This window comes from Lygodium microphyllum, chromosome 26 (genome assembly GCF_053477565.2).
Source record: "Lygodium microphyllum isolate KBCC chromosome 26, Lygodium_microphyllum_v1.1.10, whole genome shotgun sequence".
Classification (NCBI taxonomy): Eukaryota; Viridiplantae; Streptophyta; class Polypodiopsida; order Schizaeales; family Lygodiaceae; genus Lygodium; species Lygodium microphyllum.
Genome location: NC_141160.1, coordinates 72,944,553 through 72,958,159, shown reverse-complemented (window position 1 = coordinate 72,958,159; position 13,607 = coordinate 72,944,553). Strand labels below are relative to the sequence as shown.

The following is a 13,607-nucleotide window of genomic DNA, read 5'->3' as shown; positions in this document are numbered from 1 at the left end:
TTCACTAAATGCAGATCATCTTCACCTCCCCAACGTGTGGTGGATGGTTTGTGTGGGAGTGCCCATATGCTAACTTTTGGAGCTGATTTGCTGCCTTCATTCACTTGGTTGCTACCCACCTGCCACCTTGTTAGAGGAGCTGCCTAACTTGCATTTTCAGCTTGGCAACCTGTTCTTTATCATTTCCATTGTTGGGTTTACTGGTTTCACTCCTCCTTGGATCTGTATATTAGATCATCTTTAGCAATGTTTAGAGCTCTTGCTGCTACTGCAGCACCCATGCGGCAATTCCCAGCCATCAGCCATTCTATGGAGGTTTTTTGTGTGTTCTTCACTTGTGAAGGTCTGCCCAACAGTCATCTTGACATAAGCCATCATTCCACAAAGATTTCAACATATCATATTTGATGGCTGTTGAGGAGTGCATTTTGCTGCCTCTATTGCCATCCTTCTTTTTTTAGTGTTCTCCTACATTCCATTGCATGAAGGAGTGCATTTTGGTCCCTTCATAGAGCAGCTCTTTTTCTCACCACAATGACACCTCTGCCTAAAGGTTTGTGTTTTGCTTCCTTTACAGTGTAAACCCCTTCTAAGTGCTGCTGCCTGATCAGCAAGGGTAGTGTAGTCATCTCCATGCACCACTCCATTGAATCAACATGATTCATTCACCATGATTCAATGTTAATCATTCTTCATTCTTCTGATGTGTTTTGAGTTTTATTTGTCATAGTGTTTGCCATACACTGTGTGTTTCTCCCCGCAAACCCTTTTGTTTCTCAATATTGTAATAGAACATACCATTGTGTCTCTTGACATAGTATGCAAGCAGAGGTGCTCCAAGAGCCAAAGATTCTCAATCTTTGTTGAGGTGAAGGAAGGTTGGGTGATCAACAATACTCTTAGATTTCAAATTATTTATTTCCTTTGCATCATGGAGTGATACCATTATCTTTTTCTCTCTTCCACCCTCCCTTTACAAGTTTGACACATTGATGTTATGGCTTCTCTTGGTGGACCCACATAGATTTGCAAGGATATAGGCTAGGCAAGGTAGTTCACTATGTGTAAACTATGCTTCTATGTCACGGATTTTATGGAATCATGAGCCTACCATTCTTTATGAGGCTCTTGTATAGGATATATGGCATCATGCTATGTAGGAGGAGCTTGATTCTATTGAGTGTAATCAAACTTGGGAGTTGTTTATGTGTCTAGGAAATGAAAGTGTAAAGTGGATCTATAAGACCAAATACTTAGTTGATGGCACCTTAGACAAGCATAAGGCTAGGCTTGTTGCCAAGGATTTTACATAGAGGGTAGGATTGGACTATTTAGAGACATTTGCATCAACGACTCATATGTCTCTATTCGAGCTATCTTGGATCTTGCAGCTTATCACTAATGGTTGGTTTATTGGATGGATGTAAAGTCTACCTTCTTCAATGGCATTTTAGAGGAGGAGATCTATGGTGATCAACCTCTTAGCTTTTGTGTGTAGGGGAAGGAGGATCATGTCTATAGGTTGTGAAAGGCCCTCTATTGCTTGAAGCAAGTTCTTAGGGCTTGGTATTGACAGATTGAGTGGCTCTTTCCACAGAGTGGGTTCCATTGATTAGACCATGATTCCAACCTTCACTAAAAGATAGTGGTGATAGATGTATTTTAGTCATCTTGTATGTGGATGACCTGATTGTTATGAAGAGTGGCTCGTAGCAGGTGGATTGGACTAGATAGCCTTAGGCTTGAGATCTATCAATCGACATATGGCATTTTTAGCTTCTAGCCTAGGTGTATTTTTGAGCTTCTCTTAGAGTTTTATGGTAGAGCCTTGGTCTATTTCTTGCCCTATGGACCCCCAAGTCCAAGTTGGTGACTATTAGAGATTAGATGCTACTCCGTATCGTGCATTGTTAGTCCTTGAACTTGCTTATCGATACTGGACTGGACATTTCTTTTGTGGTGACATTGTTGTTTTCTTTCACGAAGATATCTACTTAGGCTCACTAGAGAGTTGCCTTGCACATGTGTTGCTATTTACAAGGGACTTGCGTTACGGGGACATGTATTTTTGAAACCTCACTTAACACGTTGATTAATTTTTAATCACATGGTTAAGTAAATGTTGCACATGTGAGATGTAACTGGGATTAGAGTAAATTTACGAGCTCGGGACCCGAGGAAACGGGATGTCTAAGGCAAAAGCTGCTACAAGTGATGCTGCACAGGTACTTGGTGATATTTTGTGCCAGTTGTTGCCCTAGGTCATTCATTTGGCCATAAGTGTCAGTTGGTGATACTAGAGAAGTAGCGTTTAATGGTACCTAATGCCAATCTGATGGTCAAAGATGACGCAGAGACACTTGGGAATGGAAGTTGCCTAGCCAATTTAATTATTGGCTAGTCAGATTATTTTTTAGGGCACTGAAATAATTATTAGATTAATTTTTAGTATTTAAAGACTGAAAATTAATATTTAATTATGGATAATGCTGAAAAAACCATTTGGAAAGGCTGCCACTTGTTAAAAATACCCATGCAAGACTGAAAAACGTCTTTAGAGGTTGAAGAGAGGCATTTTTAGTGTATTCAGCTTGCAAGAGAGTGAGAGAAGATGATGTTGGTTTGATTTGTAGCCGTTGGAGGATCTTTTGAGGCAGCTAAGGACAGGAGAAGACCAATCAACAACAGATGACAGCATCTACAGGTTGTTGAGATAGGCCAGTAGTAGTAAATGATAGATTTTCTTTAGTTCTTTGTATCTATAAGCTGTTGAGACAAGGAAGCAACAATAAATGACAGATTTTCTTTAGTTCTTCGTGAAAAAAGTTTGAATTTTCTCTCTCCTCAACATTCTCTCTCATCTCCCAACCTTTCTATAGCCTTGCTCTAAAGATTGCAGCATTGAGATCACTAGAGGTTGAGAAATTTCAGATTTCTCTGCTTAAACCCTAATTTGCAGCATAAATTAGGATTTACCAGCAGCCTCGGGAAGTATGGCAGAAATTGGAGGCTCCAAGACTTGGATTCAACAGGGCTGAAGCTGTTTTTAGCCTATTCAAGTGGAGGGACCAGCAAATAATTGAATTTGGGGCATTTTCCATCTCTATCAAAGCGGGTGAATGCCAATTGATTGCCTAAATAAAGGGACAAATCAGATTAAAGACTTGTTGGTCATTTTGAGCAGCAAGGGGAGTTGGAATACCGAAAGGGATTGGGAGAATCCCTTTGTCCATCAACTTCTTCTTCAATTAAGTTAAATAAATGCTGAAAGGGGCGTCAATTTTGGGGCCAACTGGGTATCCAATGTCGAAGACTATATGGTAAAGTGTACTTTTCAGTTTTGTGAATTTGATAATTACTGTAAATAGTGCTTACTCAGGTTATTTACCACCCTTTCTGAGAAGGAATGCTAGTTACAACTTGATCCTACAGGATTATATACAGGGAGGGGCCACTGTTGCTAGTTAGAGTTTGGGGGAAGAGGGGTGACTTGCATTTATAACTAAAGTGTAGGGGGGCTAACAAATAGAGCACGAATGCTGAATCTGGCCGACCCCACATAAATTGATATTGTCATTTGCTTCAGAAGGACCTTGGGATGTTGTCATCTACTCTTGGAGGGCTCCAAATTGCTGTCACATGTTGTAGGACTGATCCTTGGTGGGCTGCAAATCACATTAGCAGCCTCTCCTTGCTCTCTAACAGCCTCCTCTCTCTCTATGGTTGGCATAGACTTCCACCAGTCCCTATAAACGTTTTTCACACTTGCATGGGCAAGTTTTGGCAAGTAGCAGCCTTTTAATCCCATTTTTCAGCATTATCTAGCTTATTAAGTTAATTTAGAGAATATTAATTTTAAAAATTAATTTAATAATTATTTTAACGCTCAAAAAATTAATTTCAGTAGCGAGTAATTAAATTGACTAGGCCAATTTGTCTTCCAAGTATCCCTGAGTTGTTGTTAGCACGTAGACCGGCATTAATTATTTAATTGATGCCTAGTCTCTAATATTACCGTTTACATTAGTGGCCAATGAATCAGTCTAGACCAAAATCTGACACCGGGTATCACCTAGTACCTGCTAGATGTAACTTATTATAACTTTTGCCTTTGGCACAATTGATATCTTGGGATCTTAGATCCCACACTAAAAAATAATTGACTAGCACCTCACATGTGCAAGTCACAATAGCACATTTGATTAACTTTTAATCAAATGCTAAGCAAAGCAATAAATTTTTACATCCTCGTGACACATGGTTGGAAGTGTGGGCTAAAGCCACAAAATGAATAATTATGATCAACAAGATGGCATTAGTGTACTTAATGTCTACGCCAAAAATATTTGCAAGTGATTGCCTAGATTGCATGATACTTTTAACAGAAGTATTAAATTGAGTTTTTGATACATGCAATTAGATGGACTTTCACGATGCGTGAGATTTAGAGCTCTACTATTCTTTCACTCTTGTGTTGTTTTCTGGTCATTAGCACTTGGACTTATTGAGAGATAGAACAATATGCTTTGGTACCTTGTGGAGAAACGGTAGGGTTTCCAGGGAAAAACAAATAGTTCACGACAAACAATGTGACAAAGAAAATTCAAAACATAGAAGAAGAATGAAGAATGATGAACATTGAATCATGTTGAATGAATCACTTGATTCAATGGAGCGGAGCAGACTCGGAAAGACCTAAGATCGCAAACCTCGTAACATTCCATGGGAGTGCCGGACGGAGCTTTCTAGACCCTCTTTCCAATGGGCTGCTAAGACGTGTCTTGCAAGTGAGCAGGTGGACACGTTACAGTTGGTATCAGAGCGAACCAATGAAGGATCTGTCTTTATAAGAAAACTTAATAAGAAGAAGTAAAGCAAATGTTGCTGTTAAGAACATTTCCTTACTTATCGATGTTGTCTTGCAGAGTCATGAAGCATGGAACAGATTCTTGGTGTTCCACTTCATGTTTATAGCGAAATGTAGTCCTTCGAGTAGAGGTATGATGACAAGGAAAAGAGCTGCTCTATGGACGGAGTAAAATGTAATTCTCTCAATGGAATGTGGGAGTAGACATTGGAAGATGAAGAACAATAGTAGAGGGAAAGAAATGTAGTCCATAAGAGCTATTGGAGATGAAGGATATGCTTAAATCTCTTCAGCATGATGGTTGTTGTCAAGACAAGTGTTGAGCAGCCCCTCACGATTGAAGATAAAGGATGTTACAACCACATGGGCTTGCTTAAGTCAAGCGTAGGTGGAAGTGTGCCAACTTACTCTATTAGCAACTTGAAGCAATTGAAATAAGTGAAGAGATTAAACATTAAAAGATTGAAAGGATGCAAAGAGAACATGGTTTTTTCAGCATTGGCAAATGCATATTTGTCAGAGTGGAGCAATGCGGAAGCGAATGACCGTGACAAAGAGTGAACGGAGAGAGAAGAGAGAGAGAGAGAGAAAGAGAGGGTGAAATGCAGAAAATCTGCAGTGAAGAATGCTGTATAAGGACGTAGAATTATACACGGATGCAGAGAGAATATCTGCGTATGTCTCCGCCTTGTGGACCTCGATCTCTGTCAGCCAATGAGTGGTCTTCGTCACCAGCAGGCTGAAATCTGTCAGATACAAGTGTAAAAGCTATATACTCCTTCTATGACAGATATTCCCTAAAACCTGTTATGCGTAATGCACATACTAAGTATATGAGAGGCATATCCCAAATCTTTCATCTCAAAGCTCTTCTTGAGCTGAGCCTTAAGAGCATCTAGCTCATCATGAGCTGTCCTTGCTAAAAGCATGTTATCCACATAGACTACCAAAATCAGTAATGAACCATCACAGGCTTTCTTCATTACAAGCACGGATCCATAGCACTATGGCTATAGCCCTGTGATTGCATAAATGCATAAAATTTGTGGTACCATTCCCTAGGTACGTGCTTCAAGTCATAAAGACTCTTCCTCAATCTGTACACTAGGTGTTCCTTGCTAGGCTCTATAGAGCCTTTAGGTTGCTCCATGTATATCGCATCATAGAAGTCCCCAACCCAAGAACATTGTGCATCTCTCTCTCTGACTCTCAAATAAAGGGCCATCGTGCCTTTTATATGTGCACGAGTGTGAATACACCCTTAGCACATTTGTACTTTCATATATATCTATCTAAAACCTAAAGAGGTACACACAACAAATTGTACCCAAGAACATCGTGCATCTCTCTCTGAATCTCACTCTCTACTCTTGCTTACATTTTACTCTCTACTTGACATTTTCATCGCCGGACATTGCATTGCCACTGCACATTGCTCACTTCAGAAAGGGATGGAAGCTGAGTTGGAGGCTATTGAGCTTAATGGCACTTGGTACCTCGTGCCTCGTCCCTCTCATAAGAAGGTGATTGGTGTCAAATGGGTCTTCAAGACCAAGTACCAGAGTGATGGCTCTTTGAACAAGCACAAGGTCCGCTTTGTTGCTAAAGGTCTTACTCAGTGCCCAAGTATTGATTTCCACGATACTTTTGCCCCCACTGCTCATATGGCAACGATCTGTGCTGTTCTTGCTTTGGCTGGTCATAGGAGATGGCCCGTCTTTCAGTTGGATGTGAAGTCGGCCTTCTTGAATGGTGATTTGAAGGAGGAGATCTATGTTAGAGTGCATCATTGTGGAAGCATGGGACCAAGATTGAGAGTAGGGTGAACACGGAGAGAGAGAGAGAGAGAGAGAGAGAGAGAGAGAGAGAGAGAGAGAGAGAAAGAGACAGAAGAACAAGAATATCTGATGTATAAAGTATGCTGAATACAAAGGAATGTAGATATGTACACGGGCGCAATCCGTATGTCTGCGTATCTCGACCTCGACAATGTCTCCTTGCTGGACACCTGGAAGTCTGCTGCAATCTGCCCGATCTCTGCCCTGAAATCTGCAACTGCCTGAATGAGAGTGTGTGCTGCAAATCAGGTTGGTTGCATGAAATGCAGTTGACTGTGCTGCAAATCTGGCCGACTGTACAGCAGTCCAGTCGGACTGCCACATGGCAGTCCGACTGCATCCTGGGTGGCTGCTGCTGACGTGGCATTGACAGACGAACAAACCTGCTCCGCACATCGAAACTCCCTCAAACGACTGCCGGGCTGGATAACTGCATATGTACACAGCCTAACTGAGAAAAGGGCCTGTCCAAGGGATGACAATCTCTAACAATATGTAACCTATACCCTTGCTCAATGAACTGAATGATCATGGAAGAAAACCTCTAATAAGCGCTAGGCTCTAGTAGAAATTGACTAGAATCTCGCTAGGCTGGATTTGTAAGATTCATAGATTCATCCTTTGAAAGGGCTTGAGAGCGTGCCAATGTTGCTCCTTCATTTCCTTGTAGTTACATGTATGATATGAGCTCCTCTGATTTAGCGGGGTGTCGTATCTCTCTTCATGTTTTTTGGATCTTCAACGTAGTCACTGTTACAGATGTTGATATAACTCTTAAAGAGTTGCAGCGCTCATATCTTTTTTCTGTGGTGATTGATTTGGTGTTTTGGTGCGGTTCTCTCGAGGGAGGTTGTGTCTAGGCTATCAAATTCTCTTTCCCTATCGAAATAGTTTGGGCTCTTTGTTGTAAATAATCGTTCGAGTTTTGCATTCCATGACTTTTGGATTCCACATTTTTTTGTGGTATAGATTTTTTGAAGGTTTATGAAAAAAGTTATGTGGCAGTTCCATGTAACACCGTGGTGCTTGAACTAAGATCTCACAATACCCCACTTTGCAGGTATGAGCTGTGCTTCTACCCACGCTATCACCTGGATGAAAGCTCTCTTCTTTGTCGTAAACTCTTGCTAGATAAACCTCTTGTAATGGACATCTGGCAGGATTATATATTGGTTACCTATGCTCCATTTGATGTCCATGTGTTCCATGCTAGACTTTCTGGGAAGCTCTCTCCAACAAAGACTCCAACCCTGCAGGTGAATATTATAATATGGCATTTGATTTTTTGTTAGATTTGATGAATATCAGAGACTCCATGTCTTTAGTCGTAATATTAGCATGTGATGTTTTGGAGGTTGATTTAGAAGTGTTAGATCTACATCAAACTGGAAATTAGGTTAGTGCTAGCAAATGAGCACCATAATTATGTACACAGTTAACATTTTGTGTTTACTCAAGAAAATTGTTAGGACATGTGAGGAAAGGGCTGGCAAGAAAACAGCTGAAAGTCAAAGTCTTTTATCCCGAAAGCCATAGGTGGTCTTCAGTACCTATTGCTGGCTCATCACCAAGGGAGGAACCATGAACCAATGTGTCACAAGTATGCCTATTAAGCACTCCAAGCTATCCATTTTACTCCCTTTCTCTTTGTTCCAAGACTGAGATTAGCTGTGAAACACGTACCGATGCATATGTTAATGCTCCAACTTATGGGTTGTTTGTAGGATTGTTAAGAGTGTGTGATGTCAGAATCGATCTTACAGAATTATGCCAATCTGAAAGAATTGTTCAGAAGAATCTGAAAGAATCCAGTCTTCCGAGTAAGGTAAAGCTTTTCCAAAAGTTCCTCCAAAGCTCAAGTTTTTGAAGCCCAACTGTCAACTTGCTCATACTTGTCATTGAGCAAAGGTAGCTTTATCAATATGGGCATATGTGCTTCTCCAAACTTTAACAGACCCAGTAGGTCTTTCATCCCAAGCTGCAATCGAACATGGAAGCACTGCTGTCCTTAGTCCCTCTGACTCCACCTCCAAACAATGGGTGGTCATCTACCTCCTACTTGCATCTTGAAGGTTGCAGAATTAATCCTGCCCTAAGTCTTTACTGCAGACAGATGAAGATCTGTTTGTTGATCCATTATCACCAGGGCCATGTTTAGGTTCTTGCCTTGTGACATGGGACTCCTGTGTTTTAATGGGCTTGAAATGTGCACATGGATCAGATGACCAGAGACTTGATGTTGGCAAGTTTTGCAGAATATTGCCAATTTGCTGGGCTTTTGAAATGAGAGTAGCTTTGCTGAAATTGTACTTAAATTTTGATAGATATTGTGGAACAATTTTGCACCTGCGTCAATTTTCAGGAATGGGATTCTGCTTTAGATGCTTGGGTAATGCTTATGTAGATAACAGGACACATATATTTGGGGTGATGCTTATTTAGATAATAAGAGAAGTATACTTGGACCAATGCTTATTTAGATAACAAGACAAGTAACAGCTTGTTACAGCTCGGGAGCTCTCAATTATGACTGCAAAGAAACAGCCTGTAGCTATGCGTTTTCTACCTCATCGCCAAGTGCAAGATGGAAAGCTTTCACCTGAAGTTGATATCTCTCTTCCTGATGATGTTCAGAATCCTGTAGAATCGTTTACAAAACAGCCATCAAGGTGCTGTTGTGCTTTCCATTTCTGTCATGTAGGCTAAATAGTGAAAATGTGTTTCTATTTAACATCCTTTTTTTGGTTGCAGGTGTCTCATTCTAAGAATCAATGGGGAGTTGTCTTTACTGGACCTTGATGAGGGTAGCGAGTGTAAGTTAACTGGAGATGTGGAGCACTTTTGGGTGACCTGCAAAGAGCCAGATGGTGAAGTTAACTTGATAGAGGAGGTGTCTTGGTTAGCTTATGGACACCATGGAATGCAGGCATGTTGCATGATTTAAGAGGAATGAAAATGGATTCTGGTTTTAAGATTGTGTTGTATTGAGGTTGAGGATGCCTGTTGCTCATCTTCGAACTTGACAAATGAACATGTATTACAATGGAACAAAAATATAAGGCACTTAGTTGATGCATGCCTTGTTGAAGGTTCTGACGTAGTTTTCTGCAGGCTTGGTACCCTTCTTCTGGAGCTGATCCCTACCAGCAACAAGATTTCTTGCAGGTTTCTGAATGTTTTTAATGTCTAATTCTCACATATAATATGATTCCGGATATGTTTTAACTTTTTTCAATCTCTGCTTTTGAATCCATATCACATGTAAATGTAGAAATTTAATTCAGGTTTGTATCAGCTGGATCCAGAGCTGGAGTTTGATCGAGAAGTTTACCCGCTAGGGCTGCTACCATATGCTGGTGTGATTGTTGGAGTTTCGCAAAGGCTTTCCTTTTCAGCAGGTGTAGATATGCCATGCTTTGAACCTTTGCCACAGGCTCAGACAATCTTGCATTGTCTACTTCGGCATCTTCTTCAGGTGGGAGTTTCGATTGTGTATGCACTTGCTGCTGCTCAAATATTCATATCCACATGTTCTTTGCAACTTAATCTGTTTGTGCAATTACCGCCCACGTGTCCTCACAATTTTTGTGTAGTTACCACTCATTTCTTTGCCATATGGTTTTTATATATTTTCTGTGATCATTTATGAACAGGTGAAAGCTGAAATGTAATTGTCACTGTTAGCATAAAAGATTGTTTGCCTGATTGGTGAGAGAACTGCCACATGTTTCTACAAGAATGTGCGCATAAGGCTACGCCCATAATCTAGTGATCTCAAAATGCACCAGCTGTGATTGCAATTGGAAATCTTAATGTTAGGTTGCCATTATGGGAGTGGAATGTGACCAATAGTCATGGTAGAGCAGTGTCAAGTGTTCTCTGGCAGAGGGTATCTTTCTCTTATGGAAGCATTTGATGACTGTTTTTTTGATAGATTCTAACTCATCTCTTGTGGCATTCAATGTCAAACGTTTGGCTCCAAAGAAATGTATTTTAATTGCCTTGGAAATGGAAGAAAAAGATAGGAGTGTACCCTGCACCTTTGGCCACTGCTGCTGCTTCTACCCCTGTGCCTTTTACACTATCTTCTTCTTCTCTCTCTATCCCCACCTTCCATTTTCTGCACCCCACAAAGTTGCAAGCTTTGGAATACTTACCCCTCGTTCTTCCCCCATTTGACCTTTTACTGGTATTCTAGCTTGGAGAAGGGCATTCACCTTTGCAGGGTGTTCTAGAGACTGATGGGGTGTATCGATAAAGATGGCCTCTCCAGTTGGCAGTTTTGGGCTCTTGTGGACATAATGCCTGATATGTGGATCATAGAAGCTTGGAGTTTCCAAAACAAAGAAATATAAATGGCTGGAGCCTGGGAAATTGTTGAAATGGAGTTCCACTCTCAGCTAGAAACAGCAATACATGGAATGCCTTATATCACAAAATATAGAAGCTTGAAGTCTTAATGCATATTTAAGGACACAATATAATATTGAAATTTAGTATTTCCTCATTCATCAAGCAACTTGTGACTCAGAATGTTCAACCCACAGTTGAGATTAGCAGTAAATGATCCAATCACTCATGGCATGGACACATCATTACATATAAATCATAATCTTGACTATTAGTTTGGGCAGATTGCACTTGGCCTTTGGGAAACACTTGTCAAAATGGCCAGTCTTTTGGCAATGTTGACAGCACCTATTCTTTTTGGGGGTATTTTGTCAACCTGGTTTCAATTTGGGGGGGGGGGGAGTTATTTTACTCCTTACTACCCAACTCAGTCTTGACGTTGTTCTTGTCGCCATCTTGCTTTACCTTTTGGGAAGTCAAGGCTCCCTTTGAATAGAAAATTAGGGTTTCTTATGAAGTTGATTGAATAGCTGAGTGTGACGGAGTAGCTGATGCTCAAACTCATAGAAGGTGGGTGATTGGGGCTATAAGAAGACCATTAATATTAAGGATAAATGTGCATATAATCAATGATAGCAATGAAATATGTCATAACGTCATAATTAACAAGTTAGAAATATGACTATGCATATATATCACAAAATATTGAAGCTTGAAGTCTTAATGCATATGTAAGGACAGAATATTCCAATGAAATTTAGTCTTTCATTATTCGTCAGTCAACTTTTGAGATTAGCAGTAAATGATACAATCATCCATGATATGGACACGTAATTACATATAAATGTTAAACTAGACAAATAAGAATTATTTGTTGTGTCAATCACGATTCACAATGCCCAATGTTGATCAATTGAATAAGGATAAATATTGCTATCATCCATGATAGCAATAAAATATGTCATAACATCATAACTAACAAGTTAGAAATATGGCAAAGCAGAGATAGAGCATAGAGACTAAAGGACTGAGACAACTACTAAGAAGTTACCCTTAATGTCCACGTGGGAACACTTGTGAGTAGAAGAATGTGCAGGCATGAACACCAGTTTTTTGGCCCCCTGAGCCACGATGGCTTTAACCATCTGAAAAACCGGAAATGTGTCTCCTCTTTCCTGAAACAGTTTGAAATGAAATACTGTTTCAAGGCTCAAGCAACAACATTTCATGCAACTACAGGCAGGCCGCTGAGCTAGGTGGGCTTTTACCATCTGAATGGCCAAAAAATGTGTCTCGTGTTTCCTGAAACAGTTTAAAATGAAACGCTGTTTCGTCGCTCAAGTGACAATCGTGCAACTACAGGTGCCCAATCACTATGCACCCCCATGTGGCCTCTCTTTCCTTCTTCCACCTTTCTTTTTTATCTTGTTTCTCTTACCCTTGTCCCCCACCCATTCATGTCATGACATTTCTATTTTGCTCTCAGCACAAATTGCCATTTCAGTTTCAGTTTCAGTTTCCATTTTGAGTTTCCCTCAACTATGAATGGCAACAGTCCGTTAATGACAACTGAGTTAGCAGGAGCTATAGGAGTCTAGACGTTCTTGAATTGGCTGCCTTCCCTTTCTCATCTTTCATGAGCAAACTTTACTTCTTTTTAAGTTAGGGCTCTAGTCATTGAAGTGGAAATGCCCCAATGTGCCCATTGAAGGTGCTCTAAACTCTGAAACAGCTCAGGAAATTCTGAAATGCATTCCACTGGGGAATATGTTTTCCCTTGTCCAAAACAGCATGTGGCATTTCTCCTTGAATCTGAAATGTTTTCGCTACCATTTTCCTCTTCAACTGCAAGTGACAAATTAGTGGAAATGAACATGGGTGTAGGCCATGATAGGCCTATACTTTGCTATCCCTTTAAGACATGCACACTCTTTTGCTTTTCCTCCCATAGAAGTGTCCCTTCCCCTCTCTCTTTACATCCTCCCCCTATTCCTCTCTTCTCTCCCACCCCCTTAATGGTGTGGTGTTTTTGCTTCCCACTTCTATAAAACTTCCATCTCTGTTTCTGTTCCCGTTTCTATTTTGGAGTTTCTGTCAACTTTGGATCTAGTATGAGTGCCAATACTAGTACTAGTGTGGAACACTCGCACTATCAGATGCTTCTGCAACCATCTGGTAGTTCAAGAAACAGCTCTTCAAGGGTGTTGTAATGGAGGATGATTTGTAGTCTTTAGTTCCTTTTTGTCTTTTTTTTGGGTGGGTGTGTGTGCGTGCGTGCGTGCGTGCAGCACACGTTTGGCAGGACACCTATTTCTCAAAACTTTTCCAAGTCTTATTTCTCTCTTAATCAGACATTATTGTGTTTATCCATTTTGGCAAGTATTATATATGCCTTAATGAATGCTAATCCGACCAGTCAGTTACAGCTTTTTATAGCTGATCAGTCAGTCAGTCAGTCAAAGTCTTTTAGATTCAGATTTACACCCTGAGCCCTCCTAGATTCAATATTGAGCAGACAGGTGTTAGCCCTTTTTAGGATCCTATTGTTCTCC

At 40.5% G+C, this 13,607-nt stretch overlaps 1 protein-coding gene across 2 annotated transcripts in view; it reads left to right on the top strand.

Moving 5' to 3' along the window:
- The window catches only part of LOC148013404 (uncharacterized), a 170,333-nt gene that overhangs the window by 38,959 nt on the left and 117,767 nt on the right, over positions 1-13,607 (top strand). The window contains exons 8-12 of one of the 2 annotated variants that reach the window (XM_087668199.1): positions 7,766-7,961; positions 9,205-9,374; positions 9,457-9,631; positions 9,817-9,870; positions 9,977-10,180. In XM_087668199.1, the coding sequence (XP_087524325.1) occupies positions 7,766-7,961; positions 9,205-9,374; positions 9,457-9,631; positions 9,817-9,870; positions 9,977-10,180 (799 nt within the window). The remainder of the gene's footprint in view (positions 1-7,765; positions 7,962-9,204; positions 9,375-9,456; positions 9,632-9,816; positions 9,871-9,976; positions 10,181-13,607) is intronic. The other variant, XM_087668200.1, reaches the window with a different exon arrangement.